Source organism: Ipomoea nil, unplaced genomic scaffold (assembly GCF_001879475.1).
Source record: "Ipomoea nil cultivar Tokyo-kokei standard unplaced genomic scaffold, Asagao_1.1 scaffold2963, whole genome shotgun sequence".
Taxonomy (NCBI): Eukaryota; Viridiplantae; Streptophyta; class Magnoliopsida; order Solanales; family Convolvulaceae; genus Ipomoea; species Ipomoea nil.
The window spans coordinates 608888-622761 of record NW_017619391.1 but is presented as its reverse complement, the minus strand read 5'-3'; the positions used below and the strand labels follow the sequence as shown (position 1 = coordinate 622761).

Genomic DNA, 13874 nt, shown 5'->3' with positions numbered 1-13874 from the left:
GTTTAATGAAATGGGCCAGTTGAGGGATCCCTCTTCTACTACTCTGTTTAATTTCAACCCAATTCATAAGCCCACCTCTACGGGCCCATTGGTCATGAGGACTCTTTACGACAATTTTCTTGGGAATGATCAGAGGAAAAAGAGGAAAGGTTCGGAACTTTCTCTACAGATTCATGCTACGGAAAGGGTCACATCTGAGGATATCCCGAGTCTCCAAAAAAACTTGCTAGAGGCGGGACCTGCGTCGCAGGCCCGCCTAAACCAATGAGTTTCATATCTTGGAACTGTCGGGGGCTTGGCAACTCCACGACAGTTCAAGTCCTTGTGGACATGGTCCACTCCAAGAAGCCGGTCATTTTATTTTTAATGGAAACCAAACTTTGCTCTGTTGAAATGGAAGGTATCAAGAAGACTTTGGGCTTTGATAGTCTTTTTACTGTTGATAGTGTGGGCTCAAGCGGAGGCCTAGCCCTTTTTTGGAAGAATACGATTGAAGTTGATATTCAGACAGCTCACTAAACTTTATCGATGCCATCATCAAAACTAAAGCCATTTCCACCACTTGGCGATATATTGGTTTCTATGGAAACCCAGAAAGGTACAGAAGGCGAATCACCTGGAACCTTCTCAAACAGCTTTCTCTTGCCCCATCGCTCCCTTGGTTGTTAATGGGCGATTTCAACGACGTTATCTGCCCAGAGGAGAAAGTTGGAGGAGCTCGACAACTGAATTGGCTTATGCAGGGGTTCAGAGAGGTAATCGACTTCAGTGGTCTTAGAGATTATCAATTCACAGGTTACCAATTTACTTGGGAAAAAGGTAGAGGATCCCCTCACTGGCTCCGGGAAAAACTAGACCGCATCCTTGTTAATTGTGCATGGCTTGACAAATTTAAAGGTGCCAAAGCACAATCTTTTGAGGCCCCTGGAAGTGACCATATTCCACTAGCTATCTGGCCTTCACCACCGCCAAAAACAAGAAGAAGGAGAAGCTTCAAGTTTGAGAACTACTGGTTGAAGGAAGTTCATTGCCGCGAAATTGTTCATCAAAGCTGGTCCAATTCTGAAGGTCTGCAGTTGTGTTCCAGATTCGAATTATGCAGTCATGAAATATGGAGATGGGGAAAAGACTTCAACAAGAACATGCAACCACACATTGATAACCTCCGGAGGCAGCTTGATACTCTTAGACCCAGAACCGATACTCAGGGTATTAATGATTTTGCTGAGGTCCAAGCTCAATTTTTAAAACTTTTGGATACGCAGAAAAAATTTTGGAAGCAGAGGGCGAAACTCTTTTGGCTCAAGGGAGGTGACAACAACACGAGATTCTTCCACAATGCAGTGAAACAAAGAAGAAGGAACAACGAGATCCTCAGGCTCTGGGATCAGAATGGTGTTTGGGTACCTCAAGGCCCAAAGCTGGACTCGTTGGTAAGAGATTACTTTTCAAAAAATTTTTCTTCTGATTCTGGTAATTGCAGTCCAGTGCTTAACTATATCACAACTAGCATTACTGACTCCAACAATACTATGCTGTTAAGAAAGTTTACGGTTTCGGAAATAAGGAAAGCAGTTTTTTCTATGCACCCTGATAAGAGTCCGGGCTTTGACGGTTTCAACCCAGGATTCTTTCAATCTTATTGGGATATTCTGAGTGATAGCCTAGTTGATTTCTGTAACAATTTTCTGGCAACCGGAAAATTGCCGAAAGATATTAACACCACCCAAATCGTGTTAATACCCAAAAAAACCATTCCGGAGACCATGGCCGACCTTAGGCCCATAGCTTTATGTTTAGTTGCATATAAAATTCTAGCAAAGGCCTTGGCTAACATATTGAAAACATTGTTGGATGGTTTAGTCTCGGTGAATCAAGGAGCTTTTGTCCCAGGCAGGTTAATCACCGACAACATAATGGTTGCGTATGAAATGCAGCACTTTATGAAAAAGAAAAGTCAGGGGAAAAGTGGTATCGCAGCCCTCAAATTGGACATTAGTAAAGCCTATGACAGATTAGAATGGTCTTTGTTGCGCAATATCATGATTAAAATGGGTTTTGATGATAGGTGGATTGATCTCATCATGGAATGTGTATCTTCAGTGAGCTATTTTATTCTTCACAAAGGCCATGAATTAGGACCTATTATACCTCAACGGGGTTTAAGACAAGGAGATCCGTTATCTCCTTATCTTTTCATTCTGGTGGCCGAAGGCTTCAGTGCGATGATTAAGGATTATGAGAGAAGGGGCAGCATTCATGGATTTACTGTGGCTAGAAATGCACCATCTATTAGCCACCTATTTTTTGCCGACGATAGCTTCATATTCTTCAAGGCTGCTGCAGAAGAAGCAAATAGTCTGCATACTCTCCTTAAAGATTATGAAAAGGCATCCGGCCAATGTATTAATTTGACAAGAGTTAATTACCAAAATAGTTCCTCGACTATAGTGAAATTACCAATTTGGTCCTCGAAAATTTTTTTTGACCAATTAAATCCTCAATTTTGAAAATGTTAACCAATTTGGTCCTCCGTTAGGTTAGGTGTCAGAAATCCGTTAAAATTGAGGACATTGCTGGAATTTCACTTCTCTTTATGAGCTGCCCGGACTGCCCACGATTCTTACTTACAGAGAAAGGGAGAAAGGGCGAGTTCGAACAACAAGCATATTAATTTAACAGCAATTTCGTTCGAGTTCTCTCCAGCGAATTAATTTAGGTGGGCGGTCGAATTTCCTGGGCGAGCGAATCTTCTACGCTGGCAGCTGCAAATTGGTTTGTTCAACAACAAATTTCTGGTTGGCAGCTTGTGAATTTTGTTTCGGAAGAAAAATTTTTGGCAGAGCAAATTTCCGGCGGTGCAGAACTGTTGTTCGGCTGAGGCAATTTCTGGGCAACGAATTCCTAGCGGTGGCAGCAGTGGAGGATTTCCAGCAACAGCTTCGTAATTCCAACTGAGTAATTCTAAATTTCTGGTTGTAACAGTTTCAATTTGGGCGACAACAAGTTTCTTCTTCAGCAGCGAAGAATTTCTTGGGTTCTTGCGGATTCATTCTGGTTCGACAGCTTCAAATTCCTCCTGATGTGCAGTGGAATACTTCTCGGCTTCAGTAGTAGGGATAATTTTTGGAGCATTCTAATTTCATAATTTTCGTCCATTCCATGTTTTTATTTAATTTGCTTAGATGAATGCTGTGGTAATGATTTCATGCGATTAAGGATGTTGAGTTGTTAACTTTTTCTGCCCATGAACATGAATACATCAGTTTTTATGTTGGCTGGTGTGGCATTAGCTCTCTGGAGTTGTTTTTGAGAGTAATAAATTTAAATAAAGAGATGAAATGGAGCTTTCTCACATGAAATTCCAGCAATGCCCTTAATTTTAACAGATTTTTGATGCCTGACCTAACAGAGGACTAAATTGGTTAACTTTTTTAAAATTGAGGACTTCATTGGTCAAAAAAAATTGTCGAGGATCAAATTGGTAATTTTGCTGTAGTCGAGGGACTATTTTGGTAATTAACTCATTTGACAAAGTCCACTTTGGCTTTCAGCAGAAACACTCCCCTTTCTGTGAGGAATCAGTTGAGTGACATACTGGGCATCCAACATAGTGGCAGCAATGGTAACTACTTGGGACTCCCGATGATGATGGGTCGGAATAGGACTGGAATTCTCAATTTCATCAAACACCGTACAGTAAGCCGCATTCATGGGTGGAACCACAGATTTATCTCTAGAGCTGGGAGAGAGATTCTCTTGAAAACAGTTCTCCAAGCCCTCCCGACCTATGCCATGGGGGTTTTCCTTCTACCCAAGGGATTGATCAAAGCTATCGAGTCCACCATGAATTCTTATTGGTGGAAAGGGGGAGGCAGCGACAGCAGAGGTATAATCTGGAAGAATTGGAATTTTTTGTGCAAGCCCAAGAAGTGGGGAGGTCTCGGCTTCCGGGATCTCCATGATTTTAACCTTGCACTTCTTAGCAAACAAGCATGGAGACTAACCAGTGACACAAACTCCTTGGCCTCTAAAGTTTTCAAAGCAAGATATTTTCCTGACTCTTCCTTTCTTGATGCTAAGCTAGGTGCCAATCCGTCCTTCATTTGGAGTAGCTTAATGGCAACACAAGATATCATCCGCAAACATTCACGATGGAGGATATGGAATGGATCCAAAACTCGCATTTGGAGTGATAATGGGCTGCCAGACATGAACAATCCAAAGGTTGTGTCATTCCCTTTCCCTTACATGGAGAACTCCTTGGTGGAAGACCTTGGCCCTGTTTGGTAAAAAATTGGCCTATAGGCCAATTTTAGCTTATTTGACCACTATTAATTGTTTGATTTAGTTAAAATATCAATATAAATGTTTGGTTAATTAACTTTTTGCAACTCCAAAAGGCTAACAATCAAAAAGCTACTCCAAGCAACTTTTTCAATTAGCTTTTTGAGAAAAGAAATTATACCAAACAGCTATCAGTCAGCAAATTTACCAAACACTTTTCTACAATCAGCTAATGTTATCAACTATTTATACTTTCTAATTAACACAATCAGCTAACTGCTAACAGCCATTTTACCAAATAGGGCCCTTATTAATCCCAATACTCTTAACTGGGATGAATCCACCATCCGGGATATTTTCTCAACCAGAGATGCTGATCTTATCATGAAGATACCTCTTCCAATCCAGAATATGCAGGACAAGATCATATGGGGTCCAGAAGATAATGGGAAGTTCTCGGTCAAAAGTTGCTACAGGGCTATTCGTGGAGTGCTAAGTGATGATACTACCAAAAAAATGGAGCTGCATTTGGCAGTATAGAATCCCTCCAAAAGTTAAAACATTTTTATGGCAGGCTTGTATCTCTTGCATTCCCACAAAGGATAAGTTGAGGCAGAGGCATGTGGATTGTACAGACAATTGTAATCTCTGTTGCATGGGTACAGAATCTATCATTCACCTTCTTGCGGATTGCGACTATGCCAAGGCATGTTGGAATAAGCTTCACTTCTATTCACTCAATATTGACACTGATGACTTCCAGTCGTGGCTATGCAATGCTCTGGATGTTCTTTCCAATGATCAATTCTGCACCCTCTCTATTGTCTGCTGGAATATATGGAATCTCAGGAACAATATTATTTGGAAAAATTGGACCATAGAGTTTGTGGATAGTCTGATATTCAAGTCCAAATCTTATTACTCAGCCTGGCTTGCAATGACATCAGTTGAGCAGCATAACCGTGAGACTGATGTGCCTAATGAACAATGGAAAAGACCACAGCAAGGATTCATGAAAATGAATGTTGATGCGGCTATCAACATAGGTGACGGTTGCATGGGTGTTGGTTGTGTTCTAAGAGACGATCAGGGAGTCTTTGTGGCAGCAAGGAGTGCTAACTGGAGAGGCGTCCTCACCTCAAGAGAGGCAGAAGCATTAGCAATCCGTGATTCTCTAATCTGGCTCAGATCTCACACAGAAAGCAACATTCTTGTTGAGACTGACTCACAACAGGTTGTTCAATGTTATAATTCGAACTTAGGAGATTCCTCTTTCCATTTACTTTTAGCAGATATCAAAAACTTAATGAGTATGTTTGCTCATAGCAGTTTAGTCTTTGTCAAGCGATCTGCGAATCAGGCGGCCCATCTGTTAGTTAGGCAGTCTGTTTCTGTGTCTGGTTGCTCGGAGTGGTTCATGAACCCTCCCCTATCATTTGTAATACTCTCCTTTCGGATTTGATTTAATGCATTCGTACTTTGGTTTTCAAAAAAAAAAAAGTGGGATTGATGTTTCGATCTTTATTTTTTGTAGGTGAGCCCCACAGGGTGGTGACAAGCGGCTAGGGATAGAACAAAACGAAACCTCGGCAGAAGCTTTCAAGTTTCAATCTTCTGTCGTGTTATGAAACGTGGCATGTTGCCCTTTCTTAGATTCTAGTTTTGTGCCTTGGATGTCCACACATGTAAATTAGTCAAGTTATTCAAATTCCTCAATAAATATTTAAAATCAATTTAATTATTTTTAAGTCTAGTTTAAGTTCGAATTCAAATAACAAAACAAACCAAATCAATTTAATTATTTTTAGTAAACCTTTTAATGATTTTTAATACATACATTTTATATATAATAAATATTATATTACAAATTCAGTAATAAAATGACCACAATACAGATGTAATTTTTATTTTAATTATGATATTTAATTGTAACATATTTATTATTACTTTTGTGGAAGAAAATAAAAAAATTATTAATCCATTTTAAATTGAGCTTGAATAACTTGAATTTGAGTCAAGTTAAACTCAAACTAAAAAATTATAGTTCAAACAAACTCAAGCCGCATTTTGAATTTTGAGTTTTGACTATTCAATCTCAACTCAATCACTCCTTTGACAATAAAAATTTTGTTTGAATATAATATTACTCCATATTAAATTACAAGAGCCCTTAAATTAAGCAATTAATCAAAACTAATATAACATACATTTTTTTTTATTATTCCCTCCATCCCATTTTACATGTTCAATTCGATTAACGAGATTTAATTGAAGTATTTATAATTCAATTTATTGTAATATTTAACTTAGTGTTAATACATAAAATTATATATTTTGAAAATATATCAAACGCATTATTAAACACAAAACCAATAAAAAGAGCAAAATTGACCAATGAATAATAAACCGAGAAAATAAAAGTATAACTTAGATAGAAAGTGATTAGTTACCCTACCCGAGTCTAAAGGCATCAACTCAAACCAGCTTGGTTGTTCGTGACTTCGTGAGTGACTGTGCAATCTCATGCCTTAAGAGAGGTCGAGAGTTCGAGCCCCCTCTTGTATGAAAAAACCAATTTCGCTAGCCATTAATTAGGCCAATCCGGTGCGAATGGGTATTAGTCTGAGTATGGTAAGGGCTTAAAGGTGCCTCCTACAGTTAAGACCTGCTCAAGACACCTCATGGCCTGACCAAAAAAAAAAAAAAAAAAAAGGGCATCGACTCACAAGACTCGAATTTGAAAGGCAATGCTCAACACCACAAGGCAATTGGGTTTGAAAGAGATTTGGTTCATCCTCTGCACTTTCTTGTATGCATAGAGAGAATATTTTGAGCATGTCCGGTAATCTCTCCACCTACTTCTATTTGGACCTTTGGAAGAACTCATGACGATAATGTCTCGTGAAATTCATAACTCCACCACAAATGCTATCTGAACCGGCCTCAAATATATGGCGAGTACCTTTTTTGCCACCCCTTTCTTGCACTTCTCCCGATTCCAGTCAAATATGAAGTCCTCACGTCTGCTATGAAGAACGTTGCACACACCTTTCCCGCAAATTTTTCTCACAAGTCTCTACTCGTTTATTCTGCAAGATTTGCGACACATAAAACAAAAAATCTTAAAATGATGGAACAAATAGTAGATTTGGATAGAAAATAGCATCTATTGTTTCATTGCTTGATGAACTAATGCAAAACAATATACAGTAGATTAGACATTTTCATGGCCTCTGCATAATAACTAGACAGAATCAGCATTTTTAGCAGCAATATGTTCCATACATTGATCATATCAAAACAGAGCGATTCAATTTAGGGTGGATTGTACCTGTTATTCTCAAACAGCTGCATTTCCTATACAAGACCGAACCCCAAGCAGTTCAGACATTTCTGAACCCTACAAAAAAGACAAGCAGGACAACTCTCGATGTCAGATACTAACTCAATTGATCTCAATTCTCAAAGGAAAATGATAAAACTACTCCCTAGAGTAAAAATATTTCCCAATATAGCACATTAAGATTGGCGATTTGGTGATCATATCAAATCAGAATGTATTATGATTGCATTTGATTGAACCATTTGAACGTATAACTAATCGCAGTAGTTCACATCAGAAGTATTTTCACTCCCGGAGTCCCTATAATATTACTCAAAAGATAAAAACTTTATGTGCCACTGAAATCGTGAAAATTTGAAGAGAAAAATGGCCTTACTTGTTTCCCTCACAGGTGGGACAAACACATGGGTTAATCACCAAAGGATCATACAATGGTGACCATTGTATTGTACCCTTTGCTTTGCATAACTTACAGGTATAATAGCCTCTTCCTTTGCATACCCCACAGGGTTTTCCATGTTTCTCCTGAATGACCATACACAAAATTCAAACAACAATGATAATAATAATATTTGCTTTTTCCAATTTTCCCATTGTAAAAATCATGAGTTTTTTCCTATTTTGGTCCCTGGACTACGATATTGCTTCCAAATTAGGTCCTGACTATCAAGATTTTTAATTTTGGTGCATGACTATTCAATTGCTTCCACATTTGATTCTGTTTCAATTTTTCGGCCAACCTAAGCCAGGAATATATCCCCCGCCTAGCCCTCATACCCGTGTAGGTATAAAAATTCCCCCATCCAGCACTCATTACCCAAATTATGCGGGTAGTTTAATACCCGTTAGAGCAGGGATACCCATTACTCAAATTGTGTGGGTATTTTAATACCCGTTAGAGCAGGGATACGGGGAACCCATGGGATGTGGATAGAATTGTCATCCTAGTACCTACTATTCAGCTTAGATTGACAGAACAAATTAAACTAGAGATCAAATGTGAAAGAAATTGAATAGTCGTGCACAAAAAATTAAAAATCGTGATAGGACCTAATTTGGGAGGGTTATTAACTTATTATAGTCCGGGTATCAAAAGTGAAAAAAAAAAATTCAAAAATTATAGAATAATAGTAGCTGACAACAACAATAGTACAATAGCACTTGCTAGAGAAAATTCCACAAAATATGATAAGAACACACAATTGAAAAGTTCACTCCACAAATTTTACTAGGCATACTTCTATAAAAAACAATACATTTAATATTATTTGCAGAATCTAATTGGGGAATTTCGTTGGAATAGGGAAAATTTATAGCAAAGAACAATACAGAAAAAGAAATGAGATTTAGAAACATGCTTACTCTTTTGAGCGCGGAATTACGGCGGTGAATGGAACCGGCGACTGCTCCGACGGTATAGATAGCGCCGACAATTACTGAGGCGCCGACAGCTAACGCCCGAAATAGTTGTGGAACGCCACCTCCGGCTCCGGTTCCGGCCATCTCACCAATCGCCGCCACACTCACAGAGCCACAGAGGATTAGCCGTGAAAGACGAGTGATTGTGGGTTTAAGACTGGTTAAATGATTGGGCTTCTTACACAATTGAATTTAGGCTTTATTTATCGTGGAAAAAGTCCACAATTTATATTATGGACCTTGATGCAAAATGAAATCATTTTACTTAAATTAGAGTTTTTTTTTTTTTTTTTTTTTCTTTTTGTTTGGTTAACATTCACTTTTATTGTAGATATATACTAGTTTTTTTACGCACTTTGCGCGAATGGAATAATTCCTAATGATTTTTTTAAATAAGTACTTCAAAGTATATTAATGTAATATTATATCAGAGATGTTCATCAGTTCATGCATAGGTAAATAAATATTGAATATGTTTATTTAAATCAGTAATTTAAAGTATATAAATGCAAGATAATATATGAGAGATTGATTATATTGTCACTAAAATAAATGTTTGCAACTTTGTAATAACGTTAGTCTAAAAACGATAGTCTAAATAAATACTACTTTTGGTTTAAATTTCTCTAATTCTTCTTAATTCTCTTTTGGGTAGCACTATCATTGTCTTTAACCCGGGGTGGTAGCTCAAATGGTAAATGTGCTCTCTTCGTGGGGGAGAATTTTGGAATAACCCAGGTTCGATTCCCACAAGCGACGATTCCCCTCGGGTCCTCTTCGCCTAGAGGAGCGAACAGAGATTAGTCAGGTGGACCAAAGAAATGGACCGAAAAACTTTCAGTATCGGTAGTGTGTCACATCTTTTTTTTTTTATCAGTAGTGTGTCATGTGCAAGAAGCTTTAGCTTTATCAGTATCTTAGTTGTACTCATGGTTGCAGTAGGCGCCAGGGCAGCGCCTAGGCGGAATCTAGGCGGCTGTACTCATGGTTGCAGTAGGCGCCAGGGCAGCGCCTAGGCGGAATCTAGGCGGGCGCTAAAAAAACAGTGGCAGACGTGCAGTTTGACAATTTTAATGAGGCTATTTTCAACATTCAATCAAATAACACATCCAAATAAATGAAATAATGATAATTCATAAGTCATAACATCAAAATAATATTAAAAATACTCAAATACTTCAATCATCCAATGATTCAAAGTATCAAACTAGTCTACAAGTGTATATATGTCATATTATATATATATATATATATATATATATATATATATATATATATATATATATATATATATATATATATATATATATATATATATATATATATATATATATATGTATGTATGTACACACACACACATATAATGAAAAAAAATTAGCAAGGCCGAGCTGATCGGATTAACTCGACCAAAATGAACGAGTTAACTCGGCTAAGTTAGACGCTGGGCGGCTGCCTAGGCGGCCAAGTCGGCCGAGTTAGGCGTGAGGCGGACGCCTAGGCGGGCGCCTAGGGAGGAAACCGCCACGGTCTAGGGGCGCCTAGACCGATTTTTGCAACAGTAGTTGTACTATTAACTATTTATCTTACAAGCACCTATTGATATTTGGTAGTGATAGTTTTTCCCCTACATGTTTCATGCGTTGTGAGATGTGTGTTGTAGGTTATCATGTGAAAGTATTGAACAAAATATTATATTTATTATATTTATATAAAATACTTGGTAAATAAATATATTAATAAATTTGAAGGTAATGAATCTTTGAATTGTCGAAAATAAAGATAATATAACTAATGAAATTATATCTCTTTTTAAATTTTTTATAATGAATAATTTTTTTTTAAAAAAAATAAAGGCATTATAGACATCTAATTTTAAATTAATTAAATGCATATATATTATTTTTTGTTGTAGATACTAATTTATTTGATTTAATAAGAGTAATAAAGTGGCGTACATACTTTTCATTAACAATCAACAATAATGAAATTATTACTCCCTCTGTCCCATTTTGTTTGTCTGGTTCGATTAACGAGGCTTGACTGAAGCTATTTTTACTTTAATTTTTCATAATATTAAGTTTATTTTAGTATATAAAATTTATATATTTAGAAAGTACATTAAAAGTACTATTAAACATAAAAAATTAAATTTAAAAATAATTAAAAATTACTAAAGAAAATAAGCAATGAAGAAAGAGTTAGATTGACCAATGAATAGTAAACAGGACAGGCAAAATGGGACAGAGGGAGTATTATTTTTTATTTACATTCGTTGTTGAGACAAATTGTTTTAAGAGTTTGTCAATGACAATTGTTACGATTCCTGTCAAAATAGAAGATGATAATAAATAATTCAAAATATATAGTTACAATAGATATTGTTATAATGATATAGTAAAAATTAACTTACAAATTTCTTTAGAAGTTTTCATGCATTATTATAAAATTATGATGTGTAAACTTGATCAATTGGAGCTAGTGGGATGCCAACATTGTCAATTCTTTGAAAATGGTCCTACCTTTTTAGAGTCCAGGTGTAATTGTATTTATGATCAACAACTTTGTAGTTAGGTCGCGCAGGTCTGACAATGATGTAAGAACAATTTTGTCCGATAAAAAAATAATAGTATGATATTTGTAAAGTAATGTACAATTGTACCATTATAAAAATATATACAGAAAGTATTAATATCATAATGACCTAAATCATACCAATAATGCAAAAGTATAATTGAAATATTAAGTTTTGTTCTGATCTAAACAATCAAAAGAAGATTAATTAAACGGAAAAAAAAAAAAACTTAACCTAAATTTGTTTTTTTTTTTAAATGCATAAAAATCAAATGATTTTTAAAGTTCTTGATTTATAAACTTTGATGCTTAAATTTGAATGTTATGTATTTAGTCGGACTAATTATTTGACCAAAGTTTATATTAAATTTTATATTATATATTTTTAATACATTTTAACATATTTGCAGGATATGTTTAACAATTATGCTAACTCTAATTGGAATGAGGTTTGAATCTAAAACCTTTCTTATAGAAATTAATGACTAAGTTAAAACTAATAAATAGTTAACGGAATGTTCCGTTACTAAAGTTTATACTAACGGAATTTAGGTTATTTAAGGGAAGAAAATAATACAATAGATGGTAAATAAGGAAAATCATTAAAAAAAAAATTAAAATCAAAATAATATGAACTATTCATTTTAAGAAATAATACTACCGACATTTTTTTTTTATTCCAGTTAAGGGCCTATCATTATTGGCTCTTATTAGGATGGTAGAAAAATGCATAAAAATCAAATGATTTTTAAAGTTCTTGATTTATAAACTTTGATGCTTAACTTTGAATGTTATGTATTTAGTCAGACTAATTATTTGACTAAAGTTTATATTAAATTTTATATTATATATATTTTTAATACATTTTAACATATTTGCAGGATATGTTTAACAATTATGCTAACTCTAATTGGGATAGAGTTTGAATCTAAGACATTTCTTATAAAAATTAATGACTAAGTTAAAACTAATAAATAGTTAATGGAATGTTCCGTTACTAAAGTTTATACTAACGGAAGAACAAATTGCACTTTTGGTCCTGTGAGTATTAGGGTACTGACAATTTGAGTACGTGACTTTCAAAACTCCCAATTTAAACCTTTAACTATGCAAAAATTGACAGATTTGGTCCTCCAGGCCAAATTGCCGGCCAATTTTGGCCGGAAAAACATAAATTGGTTCAAATTTATTTGTATTGAGGGCAAAATCGTCATTTCACTCCCTTCTTCTTCATTCTCCCTTTCTTCTTCGTTCTTCTTCTTCTTCACTCACCGGTTTTTCTTCAAAATCATCATTCTTTTGCCTGCTATGCACTATAGGGAAATTCAAAAGAAAAAAAAAAAAAAGAAGCAGATTATAGTAATTTCTTTCTCCGAGTTATCGCCTCTTCTTTCCTTTCTTCCTTCCTTTCACTTCTTTCTCTAAGCTTCTGACCTTCTGACTGAGAAGCGCGGTTGGCTGTATCTGTTGGCTCGCAGTTTTGGTTGCTTCCACAGCTGCTTGTTTCGCTTCGTACTCTTTAGCCGCTGCAAGCTTCTTAACCGCTTCAAAAAACGGGAGGCCTGAACTTTGATCAGCGCGTGGAGGTGCCGGGGGTATTATAGGTACACCGAGGAGTTTCTTCACTTGAGGCCTTTTAATTACTGATAAAACAAGGTAACAGACAGTGTTATAACTTAAAGAGAAAATATTGTTACCCAAAAGCTTGGCCTGGCAACTGGCATCTTTAGAAATGAAAATAGATAAAATTTGCAGAGCAAGTACCTTTGGGAAACTTGCAATAAATGGGATTGATAGTGCGGCCATTGCTCTTGAAATATTTTTTATGGTGCCATACGAAGGATTTCCTTCCATTCCTTCTTGTGCATTACACTGAGGAAAGAGCAAAGTACAAATTCACAAATTAACTACAAAAATTTGGGATTGACAGTGCGGCCATTGCTCTTGAAACATTTTTTATGGTGCCATACGAAGGATTTCCTTCCATTCCTTCTTGTGCATTACGCTGAGGAAAGAGCAAAGTACAAATTCACAAATTAACTACAAAAATTTAAGACCAAGGAAGATGCTTTCAAAGCATCAAAAGTGACCCCAAAAAGCATCATCTATCCTTCTGAGATTTTGAACTGAAAAATGTTGTTTTGCACTTTTGCAATAACATACAAAAGAAGATGGAAAAGGCGATAAAATTTGTATCTGATTAAGTTAGTAAGAAATGGGCACATAATTATGAAATGAAATCTGACCTCCACTG

The 13874-nt window shown here is 36.0% G+C and overlaps 2 protein-coding genes across 2 annotated transcripts; one reads left to right on the top strand and one right to left on the bottom strand.

Moving 5' to 3' along the window:
- The first annotated feature begins 4942 nt into the window (after positions 1 to 4942).
- LOC109162903 lies at positions 4943 to 5749 on the top strand. Its single transcript, XM_019311609.1, has one exon. The coding sequence runs from the start codon at positions 4943 to 4945 to the stop codon at positions 5747 to 5749; it is 807 nt and encodes a 268-aa protein (XP_019167154.1).
- Positions 5750 to 7618: 1869 nt separating this feature from the next.
- On the bottom strand, positions 7619 to 9248 carry LOC109162895. Its single transcript, XM_019311601.1, has 3 exons — positions 8993 to 9248; positions 8007 to 8155; positions 7619 to 7687 (listed from the first exon to the last, which is right to left on the bottom strand). Exons 1-3 carry the CDS (start codon positions 9131 to 9133, stop codon positions 7645 to 7647), a joined length of 333 nt encoding a protein of 110 aa, XP_019167146.1. The 5' UTR covers positions 9134 to 9248; the 3' UTR covers positions 7619 to 7644.
- Positions 9249 to 13874: the final 4626 nt, after the last annotated feature.

Coding starts and splice junctions, on each gene's coding strand:
- LOC109162903 (XM_019311609.1), top strand. CDS start 4,943: ATGGGTACAGAATCTATCATTCACCTTCTTGCGGATTGCGACTATGCC.
- LOC109162895 (XM_019311601.1), bottom strand. CDS start 9,133: ATGGCCGGAACCGGAGCCGGAGGTGGCGTTCCACAACTATTTCGGGCG. Junction 8,156..8,992: donor GTAATTCCGCGCTCAAAAGA/GTAAGCATGTTT, acceptor ATGGTCATTCAG/GAGAAACATGGAAAACCCTG. Junction 7,688..8,006: donor CCCACCTGTGAGGGAAACAA/GTAAGGCCATTT, acceptor TCTTTTTTGTAG/GGTTCAGAAATGTCTGAACT.